The sequence below is a fragment of the Drosophila miranda genome, chromosome 4 (assembly GCF_003369915.1).
Source record: "Drosophila miranda strain MSH22 chromosome 4, D.miranda_PacBio2.1, whole genome shotgun sequence".
Lineage (NCBI taxonomy): Eukaryota > Metazoa > Arthropoda > Insecta > Diptera > Drosophilidae > Drosophila > Drosophila miranda.
The window spans coordinates 3,722,718-3,740,523 of NC_046677.1; the positions used below are offsets into that span (position 1 = coordinate 3,722,718).

The following is a 17,806-nucleotide window of genomic DNA, read 5'->3' on the forward strand; positions in this document are numbered from 1 at the left end:
TTTGGGCTGTAACGGTCTTTCCGTGGTCGACAAATAATTCAGCTTTTAATTCCGGTGCACTTAGTCGTGGATTTTTCTTCACTTTCTTTATGATATCGGCTTCTTCGCGCTTAGTCAACTTGTTCGGTTGTCCGGTTTGCTTAATTGATGCGATTCTTCCTTCATTTTTGAACCTGCGGACGATGTCACCGATCGTATTCAGCTTCATTTTCAGAATTTGGGCAGTTTCTTTGTAGGTCTTGCCCTCTAAATGCAACTGGAGCACAAGTTTTCGCTGCTCCAAGGATGAATTAATCCCTTTACGGCCCATTTTAATTTTAGGTGGAACAATTCGATTTAGCGGTGTGCTTGCTGATCATGAATGTAAGTCAAGTGTTTGTTTTTCGGGGAAACCCATTTTTTGTGCCATTTGGGGCTATTTGGAGTTGCCACAGGGTTTTATAATGCGATTTCCCAAAAATGCCGAATATTAAAGTAACGCAAATTTTGAGCTTTTTTTTGTTTTATTATATTTTCTATCTTCATTTAAAATAAAATCATTATTATATATACCTCTCTGAAAAGGTAAAACTTCAAGCTTTATTCCCTCATTAAAGTTTTTTTATTTTTTTGTAGTTTAATGCATTTTATTCGCGTTTGAAGTTGAAAAAAAAAAATGCCGAATGTTAAAGTTACCCACTGTAGTAATATTCGACGAAATATCAAAAACGAGCAATATGTATAATGGAACTTGAATTCGTTAGTATATTTACGGTATATTTTTTAAATGAGACGGTATATTTTGGTATTTTTCTGAGAGTCGGACGGTATATTTTAACGATAAATCCGCGGTCACTGATGGCGTGCGCGTGAAATCGACGGACGGGTCTTTCGTTTTTCGCGTTTTGTTTTTGTATATATTTTGAACAAATATAAGTATAGAATTGTGTACATAGTGTAATATTTTTGTAAATATACGTCTCTACGCCAAAACGCGAAAACATATTGCCACTATAACCAAAACGAATGACTATTGTCATGTAACAGCCGACACCTATAACACCAAACCAACAAACCCAATTCAAAATAAAAGAGAAAAAACGTGCGTCTCGTCAGTTTATGTTTGTATGCACATGTGTGTATGTGCGGGTGTTGACAGCCCTCTCCAAGACGAATTTACATTAACTAAACAGTTACTTTTAAGGTGAGTGGGCAATGAGACACCTTTTGTCGACAGGCACACTAAAAAGAATATCTCAAGGTATATATGTATGTATGTATGCACATATGTATGTAGGTTTCAATTAAATTAATACCTTGGAACAGCTGACGCATACTCGTACACAGCAAAAGTCTCAGCAATAACAACAACATCAGAAACGGAAAACCATTACCTTGCCCCAGCAACATCCCAGCCACCCTTTCTCCGCCCACCATCGTGCATGTTCTCTTGTTTGGCGGCCAGTGAGTCGCCGCAGCCTCAAGGGCGTTGAACCACAATAACAACAGGCAATCGTGGGACATCGCGTTTTCGCCGTTGCTGTTTCGCCTTTGTCCAATTTCCTTTGGAAAACCGGGTTCCTTTCCATTAAAAGGAAGTAACAGTAGCCCTAACCTTTTCCCATCCTGACTCGTGTTGCCCGATACGGGGATGGGGTACGATACGCCCTCCCAAGTGTTAGTGGGGACTTCATCGGTGAGGCAGTGTTGTTTGTGCTGTATGCGTTGCTATCGCGCTTTATTTTTACTTTGCTTTTCACTCGAAAATGTATACCAATGTGGGTCAATGCTGCGCACATGTCCGTGTATTATATGGTACATTTAGTTGAACTGTACTTCGTTGGAGGGATATAACCGCTTGATTTGTCGCCAGTTCATTACCACCTACCCGCTACCCGCTGTGTTGGCTAAGCTGATTATCACTGAGCCGAGAATTGCAGTCGAACAATTTCGTTGCGGTGGTGTTCCCGTTTTTAAATGATCGTTTTTAACGTTGCTTTTCGGCAATCTGTGCAAAATCTTTCAATTCTCTTGAATCCCTTGCATCGTGACTACAGCTGGAACATTCATGCAAATAATTTTCTGCTTGGACATACATATGTACATATACATATACGTGCATATATACTCTTGATCGGCGGGGCCAATGCACTCGAACAGCTGTTGCTGCAGGCTGCAGGAAGCGCATTTCATTTGCCTTTGTTCATTTTTTTTGATTGTTCTGTGACGAATCCGACAAAAGACTATGCCGAGTCATGGCGTCGTCAGCATGTCTGGAGGCCTTGTCTACCTGCACTTGGCTTAAGAAACACTTCGTAGTTCCGTTCCCGAAACAGTTGTGACCTGTCTCAACAAAGCCGCTGCAGCGACCCGTTTTAGTGCTCTGTAAACATTATTAAATGTGATTTTTCCAGGAACTGGATTAAGCCGGGTAAATTTCATCGTTATCGACCGCCGCCGGCGTCGCCTCTGCCTCGCCGCTGCCACTATCCGACAAGAGTGATCCAAACGATCGTCCAACTCAATCCGGACGGACTGCGAAGCTTATCTTTCCAACTACTAGCTCGTCGTATTGTTACTGTTCCGAGAGGAAAAGCGGTATACACCGCATAAGGAAATCGCATAAGACTGTCGCATGTAGCGCAGGAATCGGAGCATGCAGACTTTGTAGCTTTTATCAGCCGTTGGCAACCGACATTGGCATAACGGGCGGGATGGTTCGTGACGCGGCGCTCGTTTGCTTAAAAAATTTGTAGAAAATTGGCCTTGGAAAATTAGAAAAGTTCACAAATGGAACAAGTGTACAGGTCTACACAGGAGCGCATGAACACTGGCCATTAAAGTTGGATGTAATCGATTTTCACAGCTGTTGCGCTTCTCACGTTGGCAATTGATCAAAAGTTATTATTTTCTGTTTTCAAACATACATATGTTGTATGTACAATGTATGGATGTACATATATGTACATATGTTGTACATATGTACTATGTAAATGTGTATATGGACCAATACGAGCACAAACGACGCACAGATTGCTTGCTAATAACACTGAAACTCTGAAAAGGCATGCTAAAACTGGTTTCTTGTTTATTGTTTGTTTTCGATTTGTCTCGCGCACAATCAACAATTTAGTATGATTGATCCGCTTCAAGAGCCTCCTTTGCTCCAATGATCGCAATTGGGGAGCGGCCCAGCGATAAAAGAATACATTTGTTTATGTATGACAAATTCTAGAGGCTAGACCTCGCGTTCACTTAAATGGAAACTCACGTAATTGCTTCCAACGCATTTCAATTGGAGAAGCCAATTGAATTCGAAACTGTTACCAGTGCCAACAAAAATTTATTTTCATTTACTTTCTGCGGTAGCCGTTCAGGAAATGGCCTTCAATACGACCGGGCAAACGACCATCAGCCCCTGCTGCTGGAACCAACAAACGCAGCAAAAAACGAACGGGAACGTTCTGTCTCGGTACTGCTTTATGCCCGGTACTCCGTCAGTATGTGTGTTGCTATCTCTCTTGCTTTCGGCAGTCTCTGGTTATTCCCTTGATTCTGCGTTTTTGTTCTCTCGTATGTTCAAAATTGTGGATGCCAAAATTTTCGTCCGTTGTGGGGGCGAAATACACTTGTGACAGTGTGATATTACAGGAGGTGCTCTAGGAGTTTAGCCCCTGGGCAGTAGGCGCTCATAGTGACGGACAGACAGACATGGCTACATATGTATGTATGTATGTATATCGACTCGGCTATTGATGCTCATTTATATACCGCTATTCTCTTCGAGTACCAGGTATAAAAAGCCTTATCAGCGAGACTCGACTCGAGTCGAGCAGCGATCTGTCTGGGTCTGTGCGTGAACTGCATGTATTTTGTTTTTCCATTCTCGGGCATTCGCTTGTGCGTCTGCCTGTCGCCGGTTATCTCGGTGAATGCGAGTGGAAAATGGGAGCAGTGGGCTCCAGTGGGATTCTTGGCGATTAATATCAGATTTGGCTGAGTTGTGTAAAATGATGTTGCAGTTCAATTGATTAAGTGCTGCCTTTCATCCGACTTTCATATAAATCTTACAATATCCGAGGCTTACATTGCTGTGGCACACTCTCAATACTGGGATCGCTTCGGTTTTAAGTCGGACGATCACGATACCGACTCGGCTATTTTTAATGATAAATCCATACTTGATGAGTACCGGGCATGAGAAGATCTTTCGAGCGTACGACGCACATCAGCAGCAATGTCATGATGGAATAAAAGTTTGTTACGCTGCGTAGATGATGAATCGGGAGTAGAAGGTGCATATAGATTACTTGTAGTACGCAAGACCCCAGATTTTGGGGCAGACGAAACGTATTCGAGTAAGTCCAGACTAAGCATTCATCACACCTGGTACCTGTAGGAGCTCCCTCCTCCGTAAGCTGTGTCTTTGTTTTGCACCTCTCAATACCAGTCACGGAAATTGATAATCTCACAGCACTTTTCCATTATTGAGTGGGAGGAAGTTTTCCTAGTTTCGGTGGACCAATCAATGGATCAATGTCTGCTTTGGAGTTCCTCAATTCCCAATGTGCTTGATGTTTGCTTCTGCTATAGGTTTACCATGGTCCTGCACCAGCCGAAAAACATGACTTAAGACACGATCCACGTATGCTTTTAAGCTTTCATTACACCCAACAAACAAAACAAACAACAAGAAAAACATGTTCTCTCTCTTTCTCTTCTTACAGACCATGCATAAGGAAAAAGTTATAAGTACACAGAAAGCAAACAGCAAAGATCATAAGTTAAATGGAGCCAAAAATGAAAATAGTAATAAAAAAGGTCAGTAAACTATACAAAAACAAAAAGAACAACAACAACATGAACCATCAACACTGGATCCATCATTAACAAGATAAAAACCTTTAAGGCTGTAGCATACAATCCATCGACAGTTAATACAGCTTTTGATTGCTTGAAGAGGCTGGTATATGTACGTGGGTTTAAATTCGATTTGTTATCGTTATTGATCGATGACCTCCATCGATCACATCCATGTCTTAACAAACCCACAAAGCCTTAGACATACATAACCTATGCATGTACCTATAAAGTAGATACATATGTATTCTATCGTTTACTCGCAGTGTGAAGTAGAATGTAGGAGACTCGTCGACCCCTAATGCTTACAGGTTCTTGATCAGTACCAAGGTCAACCCAGGACCCATATGTATAGTATGTATTGTATACATATATGTATGGTCTATACACAGAAATAAATATAAAAAGAAAGAGTTATTGGAGGTATTTATGGAGTACCTATGGGTTCAATCTGTTCAATAAAGATGGGCATCGGGCGCACTCGATCGATTCTGTGAGCAGATCCATTTTAGGGTATTTTATGCTTCATTTGATCACATTTTGGCGATAAGAACTTGTCTTTTTGCAATATCCAGATTACCTGTATTCGGGGAATTCAATTAGCACAGCTTTTAACAACAATATAAATGCGCTTCAGAAGTTGCTTTTGCTTCAATTCGAGCAAAAAACAGTGGAGAGGCCTCCCAAATCATAAGCGATGACTTGATTTATGGCAGCTAGTAGCTGTGACTAGGACAAGAACAAATTACCAAAGAAAAAAGTACTTGTTTCCACGATTTAGCGCTAAAAACTCTAAAGAGGGTATATTCAAATAGTTTAGTCCGAGTTTGTAGCGGACGGAAGGAAGCATCTCCGAACGCATACATGCAGAAAATAACGTCGGTCATTTGTATCTGTGCAAATAAAACTCGACTCGAATCCGCGCCTGGGATCACCAATCAGCGCCATCACCAGGACAGGGATAACCGCTAATATTTATATTTATTAGATTAGTTAATAGTTTTATCTAAAGTATGAACCCACGTACGAATGCGACGATTGCCGGAAAATAAATAAATTCTGCAATGCAGGCGTAATTCTGCCGGGCCTCTGGCCGGAAAACAAACTTCTTGAAAGATATAGACGTGTAAGTGGTTCGAACTTCGCGATTTTGTTTTATTGCTACACTTATGTATCTTGCACTTGAGTAGAGTTAAGTAGAGTCAATCCATTCTGAGTAATCCATTAACTCTCTTCTCGACTGCCCCACAGTTAGCTTACTCAACCAGAAAGATGACAGCGAGGAGTACGATCTGGTGCCGCCCGACGGTGGCTGGGGTTGGCTAGTACTGTTTGGTTCCTGCTTGACCAACATACTCATTCCTGGCACAATCAAGAGCTTCGGGGTACTCTTCGTTGAGTTTGTAGAGGAGTTTAATGCGACGCCGACAAAGGCCTCGTGGATCCCGGCAATATGCTACTTCCTCTACAGTTCGTTGGGTAAGTTTCCAGCTGTCACGTGTCCCTTTTCACTGTCTGATTGCTCATTCCAGGACCTGTATCGAGTATTCTTTCTGTGAAGTATTCATATCGGACGGTCACCCTGCTGGGAGGAGCGTCAGCATCTCTGGGAATGATACTCTCCTTCTGGGCATCGTCAGTTGAGTATTTGTATATCAGGTGAGCCAATCGAATCCCATTTGGTTTCCAAAACTGATGTATTTTCTGCCGTTCCGTCATTTAGCTATGGAGTCCTGGTGGGGATTGGCGCTGGGCTATCTTTTCCGCCCACAGTGTATATTGTGACGTCTTACTTTGTAAAGCTGCGCGGACTGGCCAACGGTCTGTGCATCTCGGGCAGTGCTCTGGGCAGCATTATTCTGCCGCCTCTGCTGCGCTGGCTGCTGGAGACCTATGGCTACCATGGCTCCTGTTTGATAATGGGCGGCATCACACTCAACGTTTTTGTGGCTGCCCTGTTCTACGAGCCCGTGGAACAGCACATGGTTCGAGTGCCCCGTGCTCGCCAGGCTCTAGACGACATACCCGAGGAGGAAGACATCGGAATAGTGATGAAGTTCGAGAATGTCGATGAAACGGCAACCAACCACGAGCAGTCTGACAAGCAGCTGTTGCCTTACAATTCGCCACCATCGCCGCTCTATCTGCCCGACGATGACAAGCAGCAGTTCGTGAGAAGTGCCTCGGAGGCCGTTGTCCAGAGCTACGCAAAGCCCGGCGATGAGTTCCAGCCTCGCACTAGAAAGATCAGCACGCCGGTGAGACTGCCCCAAAGAAATCAGACATTCACGCCGGGCCAACTGAATTCGCAATCATCCCTGTACGCCGTGCCCGAGGGTCGCTCCAGTTCCAAGCTCACTCTGAGGAATTTATCGCGGTCCCGACTGTCGAAGCGGTCGCCTTCGACAAGCAGCTTCTTGTACATCAGCACACCGTACCACGGCAGCACGTTGTCCTTTCAGCCAAAGGAATTCTCATCGCATTTGTCGCTGCGCTCGGTAGGCAGCAATGGATCAGCAGTGGACACAACTGGCCAAGACAAGGCCCAGGCAACTGACGACACTCAGGGAAAGACACAGTCCTCGCAGCGATCCAAGTTCTTCGACCTCAGCCTGCTTAAAGATCCCATGTACTTGGTCATATTAATCTCCAATTCGACGAATGCCATCAGTTACACAAACTTCATCATTTTGCTGCCCAGTTTTGGCGCTGACAGGGGCTTCAATAAATCGTTGGCGGCCTACCTGCTTTCTGTTGTATCCGCCACGGACCTGATTGGCCGTATTGGCGGCTCAGCTCTTTCGGACATGGGACTAATTCCCAAGACCTGGTACTTTGTGGGCGGCTTGTCCATATCGGGTCTTTCCCTCACGCTACTGCCATTTGCCTCCTCCTACAGCACGGTTTGCTTTTGGTGTGCCCTCTTTGGCCTCGCTTCCGGAATCTATGTGGGAATCACCGCGGTCATAATGGCTGACATGCTTGGCACAGAACGCCTGACATCGTCCTATGGCATCAGTCTTTTTATCAACGGCATCCTTCAGTTGGTAGGCCCGCCACTGTGCAACTACTGGTACGAGGCCGTTGACGATTACAATCCGCTCTTCCACGCCCTGGGACTAACGCTACTCGCGGGTGCCAGCCTGTGGAGTTTCATGCCATGGATAGAGCGACGCAAGGCCAAAGCTGAGGAAAAACTCGAGGCACAAATCGACGAGGAAGCTGTCGACGGTTACTGAACGGGGATAACGTACAATTACAATTAGATGTTAAGCTTTAAACAGCGTACAAACAGTGATGGAGGAGGAGTTTAGCTAATCAGGAAAATCAGGATCAGGAGTTGAAGAGTGCATTGAAAGTTTGGAAACTGTTAATTTGGTTCTTCCAGCATCTTTTTCGTCTAGCTGATAAGTCTTAACTTAATATTGTATAACTATTACAATTATTGTTTACTTAATACCAATATATTTATAGTCTAGGCAGTATAAACATAAGCCCGGATGAAATCGATGAATCGCAAGTGTGTAGCAGAGGAGAAAGCTAAAGTTTTATAACTATTTTTTCTATAAATATGCCAAACAAAAGAAAAACTAAAAAAATGAGCAAAAATATAATTGAAAAAAGGGAAATACATATCTATTTGAACTCTTTATTGTTGTCATTGATGCCGAAGAACCCAGAACTGAGTGTGGTCTCGGTTTATATTTCGTTCGTGCAAATGTCTGTAGCAGGCGGAAGAAAACTATAAGTATCCACGGACAGCGAATACGTGGATCAAATTGATTTGAATTCTAAGAATTCCATTGAACACTATTAAAGGTTTGAATGGATAGCCACTTGTTTTTATTTTTTTTTATTTATTTATTCTGCGAATAACGATCACATTGCATGCAGGGATAAAATATGTATAAATCATGGTATACTGATAACGAGGATATATGTATATATGTTTTCGAATTGCACTAAGTGCTGTTAGATTTTGACTTCAGGAATCCCTTTGAGCGCAGAAAGCGGACAATAAATGGAGTGGCGCCTAACGTAATGCTTATTCTGGCAGGAGCAAAAACTTTGTGAACGGCATAGGCCACCACAAAGGTGCTGCCAGTGGCCACCTTCTCCGCAATCGCAGTTGAGGTGATTCCGAGGAATTCCAGAACGGGCACCAAATTTATTCCACTGAAAGGAAGGAAAACCACATTAGTTGGTGTGTTTTTAGTGCCTTAAAGAACAAGTTAGTTAGCAGGCAAATGCAAATGAGCGAGTGATTACCGCCTTACCTGGACACCAGTATATAGAAGCCTCCAAGCGAAATCAAAGAGATGCCCACATGGAATGTTATTATGGTAGTGCCATACTCCTTGAACGCCTGCTTCAGTTTCTCTTTTTTTGTCAATTTAGCTTCCGTTGGGAGATCTTTTGTTGTTGAACTCGCCGGCGGTGGAGTCGTTTCGGAAGAGGGTGGCGCAGAATGTGTACTATAGTTGCGCCGGGTAGAAACGCCTACAGAACATGAGCCACGCATGCGAGCGATTTTGTTTTATGATCATCATTAGAAATGTCCCGAATGAAATATCAAATATGTACAACTAGTAAGTTAGTAAGCGCCTGCTGGCATGCAAGTAGTCATTCAATTTAAACAACAGATTGAAGGATGCTCACCTCTGCTGGTTCCAAGGGTTGCATTCTGATCGTAGCTTCCCCAATCTGCACGAGCGATATCACGAAGAGAGCTGTAATGGGAGCTATGGAGGTTCTGCGATGTAAACTTATATTCCTGCGACCACTGCCCTCCAGGCATGTTGAGATGCGAGAACTTGTGCATTCCTCCAAATGGTGTGGGAACATTGCTCTGCATCACCGAATTAAGGCTGATGGATCCGAAGCAGTCGTACGACTGGACATGGGGATCCTGGTACCCTGAACCGGACAGGCTGGCGCTGCTGCTGTTATCCGTGGTAATGTCGATGGTTGAGATGGGCGCCTGTGCCATCATTACTGTGCAAGTGATGTCTCTGGAGCGCTGTGGTGAGAAGCGTGTTGTCTCAGCAGCATCCACGTTGATCGGGAGAGGGAGAGCAGCAGCGGCGGCATAATTTTGTATTTTAGAGCTCGTATGAAAAGGTTGAACGGCTATATAAGCAGTAAGGATAATTAATATTCGAAAATATTTTTATTTTAGGGGTACTGCGCAGTTTAGCAGACCAGGGTACAAAGTTCAGCTGAATATACACATGCAGACATATTATGTACATACATACATATGTACCTCCTACTTTGTCTGCGAGTTAATTTCAATCTATGACATCTGTCGAGGCTGATTCTATTATCTGCCAACTGATTGTCCCAATGGACCGTGCGAGTGTATGTGTGTAATGATTTTAAACTTTGTGACCTCTGGACAAGAATCCACTGCCGCTTAACTCACCTGTGTATCTCTTTAAATTCTGTATTCCGCTGCCAGGTAAGCGTACTGCATACACCAAAGAAGCTTTGCCAGTATTTATAAACATTTTAAGCAATTGACTGAATTAATTACGTGCAAGCGAAATTGTCACACTGCCAATAGGAAAACAAACGTAAAACGTAAACAACGGCACCCGCTCTCCAGAGTTGTCATAAGGCGGTATTAGAGAGGAGCGATCTTTGAGTATCGTATGAATTGAATATGGCCATATGACATTAGACTTTGTCACTAACTGTTTGTATTTATTTCCCACGCTCCCAACACGGGGGTCAGGTAAAATCGTAGATAAGCTAGAAACTGGAAACATAAGCGAAACACGAATTTTCAGTTTTCATTGTGTCCACGCATACATTAAAATACGCTAGAACAGAAAAAATAGAAACGTATCAGACGCTAAAAGTTAAAAGAACACACGCAAATGGGTTGCTGGGCTGGCTGGCTCATGACATGATGCGACTCGAGTCGCTGAACGAACGGGACGAACGGTTCCTAGAGCCGAAGTCCTGGGACACAATCCAACTAATTCCTTTGGTAGATTTTCGTTGCATGAACAGTTACATCTATATATGGTTATAGCTGTTAGGCGTTCGACTTGGCCGAGTTAGCTTTTCTCAGCTCAACTGAAAGCCATTCTGACGCATATGCTCTCTCTCGCTCTCACTACATGCTTTTCTCATAGGTCTGTCTCTGTTTTTGCAGTCAGTCAGGTAGCAAAATCTAATGTCATCGATACGTAGAGTAATGACGTTTGTTACGAAGAATGCTTCTTCAGAAGATGGTCTCCATCTCTATCCAAATGTTCGGTGTTTTCTTGTAATACAAATATTGAATTAGAAACTCATTTATATACATATGTGAAGATCATGATGTTCCCTGAAAATCACTTCCAAAATAATATATATAATTAAACTAAGCAATTCATCCGCAGACGGTGGTTTTGCATGTGAACACATACATCTAAGAAAAAAAGGGAATGGATCCCTTGTCTGACATTGTCAGGATATTCTAAAGATGATGATAAGTGTGTGGAACCTTACTTGTAATACTAATATTCAATTTCACTTAGCAATTCATCCGCAGACGGGTCTGCCTAGATTTAGCAAATCAATGAAAAAGATATGTATATTTGATCAAAATAAAAAGGAAAAACTGTTCAGAGCTGCGCAGACTAGCCCCCCTCCCCCCTTAACGGGTCGCTGCTGTTTCCGGCTATCAGCTTCACAACACATTTCTGAGTTTGGCGTCCAATCTCTGATTCCACGACCCGAACGTACTTAACTGGAGGCGCAGTGAAGTGTATATATCGTTCGCTTATGACGCTGTTTGAAATGTACAGTGCCACCCGTTCCCAGTGAGTCTTATCGCAAGAAACATCAACGTGGCAGGCGGTCCCTTTATGCGTAATCTTAACTCGGTCGGTTAGAAAAATCTTGCCTAGGTCCCCAACATTACTGCGAAGTATATGTTCTGCTTTAACATTTGACTCCTTCTCCATAAATCAGTAACTTTCGGCGGCGATAGGGTCGAATGTTTTTCCCGACTCGACGAGGCTGGAGGGACCTACCGCATTCGTCAATTGGGAGAGTGGGAGTCAAGAGTGAAAGACGTACGCACGGGACCAACGACTTAATGGCCACATCCGGATTTTGGCGACTCCATTTCCATTCAAACTGGAATATTTCATCTTCAAGGGCATAAAAGGTGTCTCGCCGCAGACTTCCTTAATTAATTCCTTCGAGAGAATTTCGAAAGAGTCGTGCTCTCAGGGCTGGGTGCTTCCCAAGCCCTCAGGTCGCACTATCTCGGACAATTGAAACAACAAAAATAACCGAAAAGGGGACAAACGGACTCTACTCGACAAAAATCTTACATGTACTCCCCTCAACATAGACGTGGACCAGGTTGAGGTGTCGGTGTCTTACCTCCGACGTAGCCGGTTCAGAATATTTTTAATCTCCCAGCGATGTGCAGCAGTTTTCTCACTCTCTCGTTTTTGTGGTTTCTCTTCCCCTCATTTAAACCCGCAGGTCAGCTCTAAATGTTCTGCTTTTTCCCCTGATCCTGGTCCTTTTTTTCAAAAACCGAACTTCACAACAATTTCTCAGTCAATGGGCTACGCGTTCGCGTGAGCCTCCGTTGCGGGTTTTTTTATCTGATCCCCTTCTTAGCTTATCAAGTTCTTTCGTGCCACTGATCGCCAGCGTTCTCTTCTATTGCCCTTGGATCAGGTTCAAGGGCATGGGCTGATTTTGGGATGCTGGCTACTCTCTTTTCTTTGGGGGTGTGGGTGAGTTGGCTGCGGGACTCCGTTATGGGATAAGATCGAAAATCTTCTTTCATAACTGAGTCTGAAAATAATTCCCTAGGCCTATCGACATCTTCGAACGCAACACGTCAAAAACGTTTGTTTGAATCCTATATCGATGCCCAGAAACGCCTCAGTCTTAAAATGCGAACATGGTTTCCAATTCCAACTTAATGGCGAACGGTTAACCCATTGTAGACCAAAGGGGTATTTTAATATGCCACCGAAAATAATGAAAATTGAATCATTTTAGCGCAGTTCAGGTGAAAGATATCGTGGGTTTTTAAGTTCAGAGGAAAGATGGAAAGATTTACCGCCATTTACTTCAAGTCGTTGATATCTGCTTAAATAGAGGAGGATTTGGTGGCCAAGTTGGTTTTTTCATCGGTATGGGACTGTATATTTCGGTATATTTCAGAGGGTCGGTCATACTGCTCATATGTTATGAAAATACGAATTATTTACACATTTTGAAAAACAAGTGGTATAGAAACTTCCATACGCAGGTTTTTTGAATTTTCGCTCGCATCGCAGTTACGTGCATAATTTTTTCCAATGGATTGGATTTTAATCCTTTTCGCTCATTCACTTTCCAACAATTTCTATTTGGCGCGCACCCGTCGGCTCTTTTTGATTGCTTTGAATCGGTAAAGGCTCTCTTTTTCGCTCTCTTTGAATCGGGTATGAAGCTGTAGCAACAATAAGTCCCATTCCATACTTTTAAATTATGTACTTTAACTACTGTACTTGAATCGACATATGGTGAGGATTGGAACTGCATTTGACAACCATTGAAAAGGAAATTTCCCAACCCAACAAGAAATGTACGTGATGGTCATATTCAGTAGGTGGAGCAGATTCAGAATATTATTCGGTGAAAATTGGCGCTGTGTGGTATACCACTTTAATACATTCGAAAAGTCGCTAAGGGTGAATATGCCGCAATTATTGGAGAATATTAACACGACATATCCGAACATGATGTCCGTGGCCGTTTCTGCCTTCATGCTCTTCAGGTTCTACCATGTTGGTCAGTTTACCGGACCCCAGGGACGAGTATTAAAATTGGTATTGGAAAATATATATCAAATATATCAAAATAACTTCTTTTTTTTATATATTTGGGTGCCCTTTTTTACAGGTTAAAATATATCGTACATTAACGGAACCGGTTTTGGTAAAAAAAAAACTGTTTTCCAACTGAACGACGCGATTTTTTCTTTCGGCCAATGAAAATCGTAAAAAATGCATTGCAAAACAAGTTGTCAGTCTCTGTTGTAAAGGTATTTCAACGATAATTTTTGGTTCACTGGTTTTTTGTTTAAACCTTTTTTAGACACAATAATTAAAAATATTACTTAAAAGTAGCTAATCTTGTAGAACATTTATGCGTCAATGGCCTAAAATCATGTGGTCAGAGCTAAGGGTTTTAGTTCATCTCGTCAGTATTATTCAACGGACAAATGATTTTTCTCTTAAGTTTTATTTGTTTGACAACGGAGCAAGTATTTAAAAAATGGCAGTCAAGTAGAAAATGGATTCATTAATCGGATAAAATTATGTGGGCAGGGCTGAGGTTTCTATCTAGCTAGTAATATTTGACGGAATATCAAAAACGAAAAGTATGTGTAATAGAACTTGAATTCGGCAGTATATTTACGGTATACTTTTAAAATGAGACGGTATATTTTGGTATATTTCGGAGGGTCGGTCACACTGCTCATATGTCATGAAAATGCGAATTATTTACAAATTTTTGGCGATACGTGACGTGAAAGACGCGTAATAGAATAATTTGATTAAATTATTAATATCAGCGACGGAGCTGTTAATTATGTTGTAAATTGGTGGAGTGCGGTCGTGCACGAGTGTCGATTCTTCTTTTTTGGAGAAGTGGTGCAATGCTTATATACAAAATAAAAAGTGCGAACTTTGCCGCGGCGGTTGGTTTGTGGTCGTGGTCAAGATATTGTTTGGAGATGGCGACGTTACAACCAAACCAATAAACTCGCAACGAATTAGCGATTCTAATTTTAGCGTGTGTAGCAACAATAAGACAATTACAATATCACACAGAAGGGAAGAAATCAACAACAACTGAACGTTCAGCTGCAGCAGCTGTCTGCATGTGTGAGTGTCTAGCGCGTCCGTGTGTGTGTGTAGAAAGTGTGCACGTCAGGCGTTGGCTAGCCATGTCCAGAATTACATTGACCACGTTAACACACGCAGGCAGAGGTATCAACAACAGCAGCAGCGATAACAGCAACAACGATACCCGCACAGGAACTCTGACACATCTTATGGAAGAGCACCAGTCGAGAGCGGGAGCAGGAGGAGCGACAACGCCTGCGGGCGGACTGATATCAGATGGTGCGGAACGACTACGACGTCAGGGCAGCCGACTGCAAACCTCGCGCTTTGCCTGCCTACGATGTTGCGGCAACTTTCTCACCTATCTGGTGCGCTTGCGCAGCACGCCCGAGGAGCTGGAACAGCGCTACAAATCCAAAGAGATTGATAAGTTTTTGGAGAAGGAGAAACATACATTTCGGCGGCAGGTAAGCTATATTTTGGACTTTGAATCGACCAACTGAACCCCAAAAAAGCCCGGAATCCCTATAGTCCCATCCCTATATTGATTGGTCTTTTAATTAGCATGCATGTGCGTATACCCAAAAACATATTCGACTAAGCTCCCTTCAGCAGATAACCTCTCTGGCAGCAGGCAAAAAAAATTCGTCAACAAAGTTTTCACTTTCCGTTGTTGTGTACCGCGGGGATTGGCTTTTACTCCGAATGCAGCCTCTGGGTTTTGTTGTTGCATCATTTGATCCAGTCATCAACGAAGTTATACTCATACAAAAGCCATTCAATTAACTCAATCGTCTGTTTGCTTTTGTTGGTGTGGGGACTTAAATTATTGTCATATGTGGTGCCATTGTCGCCCGTAGTCATGGATATGGTAGTGATAAGTCTTATTCCAGGTAAAACTGCTGCTGTTGGGTGCTGGGGAGTCTGGCAAGTCAACGTTCCTCAAGCAAATGCGGATCATACACGGCGTCAATTTTGATTCCGAACTGTTGCGCGAATACCAACATGTGATATACCAAAACGTTATAAGAGGTGCGTAACTGTCTGTGGAAAAGTATATGTACATATGACCAATACTGTTGATCCAATCCAATAAACATATTTTTAAGGAATGCAAGTACTGCTAGACGCTCGGGAAAAACTGGACATCTCCTGGGGAAACGATGGCCGCGAGCAGGACGCTAACGATGCCAAATTAATGGAATGCAACGCAATAGAGGCACTCAGATTCATGGAATTTGCACCGCTAATACGCCGCCTTTGGCAGGATCGCGGCATTAGAAGAGCTTACGAAAGACGGCGTGAATTTCAAATTGTAAACGTTTATTGTAGCTTTTATTATTATATATGAATGTTATATTTCTTATCCGGCTCTTTATGCATTTTGCAGAGCGATTCCGTTAGCTATTTCTTAGACGAAATCGAGCGGCTGGCCAAACCGGATTATGTCCCCACGAACAAAGATATATTGCACTGTCGCAAGGCAACCAAGGGTGTCTACGAGTTTTGTGTTAAAGTGCAGGTGAGACTCTCTAGACATAGATTTAGTTTGCTTTGCCATGTATTTACGTTGTGAGTTGCAGAACATTCCATTTGTGTTTGTCGATGTGGGCGGCCAGCGGACGCAACGCCAGAAGTGGACAAAATGCTTTGATACATCCGTCACGTCAATTATATTCCTTGTATCTAGTTCAGAGTTCGATCAGGTTCTTGCCGAAGACAGGTACATATGAACTGTTCCAAATATTAAGCGAATATCAAAGAAAAACTAAATGTTATATTACATTCCAATCTATAGAAAAACCAATCGCCTTGAGGAGTCAAAGAACATATTCGATACCATTGTCAACAATAACACCTTCAAAGGTATTTCAATTATATTATTTCTGAACAAAACGGATTTGCTTGAACAGAAAGTACGCAATCCAGAGACTGATATACGCTGGTACTATCCGCAATTTAATGGGAACCCGCACTCCCTTTTGGACGTCCAAAACTTCATACTGCAAATGTTCATGAGCGTTCGCCGCAGCAGCAGCACCAGTCGGATCTACCATCACTTCACTACTGCCATAGATACGCGGAACATCAATGTTGTGTTCAATTCGGTCAAAGATACGATATTGCAGCGTAATTTAAATGCTTTGATGCTGCAGTAGTACTATTCGCAATTCGATCATCTTCTTTCGGTGTAGTCCTGAACAAGAACCAGAACCAGGTCTAGGGGTTTCGCGCCAGACTGACAATCTTTTTATAGTTATACATACATATGTACACATATACAAATATGTCGTGTATGCATTTACATATTTACCGCACATATCCATATAACGAACGCAAGTGCCAGCTGTCAGGAATCTTTAATTTTTTAAAGGGCCGCCCCAACCCAAATTGTTGTTAACTTTTTAAAATGGTTTAATTATTCATTAATTTTGTATTAAAGGAAATTTTATTATTTTTTAGCATTTACATATAGTATAATCTACTTTATTTATGCACAACTGTATATAAATTATTTTGTATGTGTTCGTAATCGCTTCCTGATCCTGCTATCAAACAGACTTCAACGCCATATGCATACATAAACTAACCAAAAACTGATAATACGTGCTCCCATTTTTTGTATAATGAATTTAGGTAAATTCCTCTATGCCTTTTGCTACAATAACTTTTTACAAGCGAACATATAAATTAGTCGAAAATCGAATATATTGCAGTATATAAAAAGTGAGAGAGAACGAGCCTAATGTTAAGAAGCGCGCTTTCTCATAGAGTAAAGTCAGCAACGTAACCAACAAATGTACCAATTAAATGAAAACGATCAATATATAATAAATGGAACCAATCGAATTCAAATGTAATTTAAATAAAGATAAATATTTACTTATATTTTAGAGTTACAATATTTACCTAACACATGCATAGCCATATTTTAAGTGTATTATTCAGTTGAATTTAAATGCGGAAATGGCTCCAAGCGCAATACTGATCTGTCAGATGCTTTATTTTGGTTTGACTGGATTGGAATCCACTCGGGCTCTTGCGGCCAAGGAGCGTTTAATACTTTATTTGAACATGTTCGACGATATTAGAACTGAATAGCAATA

General features: G+C 42.2%; 3 protein-coding genes across 5 annotated transcripts; 2 read left to right on the forward strand and 1 right to left on the reverse strand.

Moving 5' to 3' along the window:
- Positions 1-852: 852 nt before the first annotated feature.
- On the forward strand, positions 853-8,489 carry LOC108163083 (monocarboxylate transporter 13). The gene is made up of 5 exons (XM_017298162.2): positions 853-1,183; positions 4,707-4,800; positions 6,091-6,318; positions 6,372-6,498; positions 6,563-8,489. Exons 2-5 carry the CDS (start codon positions 4,710-4,712, stop codon positions 8,076-8,078), a joined length of 1,962 nt encoding a protein of 653 aa, XP_017153651.1. The 5' UTR covers positions 853-1,183; positions 4,707-4,709; the 3' UTR covers positions 8,079-8,489.
- A 196-nt stretch (positions 8,490-8,685) lies between these two features.
- LOC108163084 lies at positions 8,686-10,445 on the reverse strand. 2 transcript variants are annotated; one of them, XM_017298163.2, is made up of 4 exons: positions 10,265-10,445; positions 9,499-9,969; positions 9,117-9,339; positions 8,686-9,015 (listed from the first exon to the last, which is right to left on the reverse strand). In XM_017298163.2, exons 1-4 carry the CDS (start codon positions 10,347-10,349, stop codon positions 8,802-8,804), a joined length of 993 nt encoding a protein of 330 aa, XP_017153652.1. In that variant the 5' UTR covers positions 10,350-10,445; the 3' UTR covers positions 8,686-8,801. The 2 variants fall into 2 exon arrangements, with proteins under 2 accessions (XP_017153652.1, XP_017153653.1); XM_017298164.2 differs by lacking the exon at positions 9,117-9,339 and having other exon boundaries at positions 8,922-9,015; positions 10,265-10,441.
- A 3,891-nt stretch (positions 10,446-14,336) lies between these two features.
- On the forward strand, positions 14,337-17,560 carry LOC108163668 (guanine nucleotide-binding protein subunit alpha homolog). Of its 2 annotated transcripts, XM_033393271.1 has the most exons (7): positions 14,337-14,738; positions 14,838-15,166; positions 15,593-15,731; positions 15,809-16,014; positions 16,090-16,221; positions 16,283-16,422; positions 16,498-17,560. In XM_033393271.1, exons 1-7 carry the CDS (start codon positions 14,735-14,737, stop codon positions 16,856-16,858), a joined length of 1,311 nt encoding a protein of 436 aa, XP_033249162.1. In that variant the 5' UTR covers positions 14,337-14,734; the 3' UTR covers positions 16,859-17,560. The 2 variants fall into 2 exon arrangements, with proteins under 2 accessions (XP_033249162.1, XP_017154580.1); XM_017299091.2 differs by having other exon boundaries at positions 14,337-15,166.
- Positions 17,561-17,806: the final 246 nt, after the last annotated feature.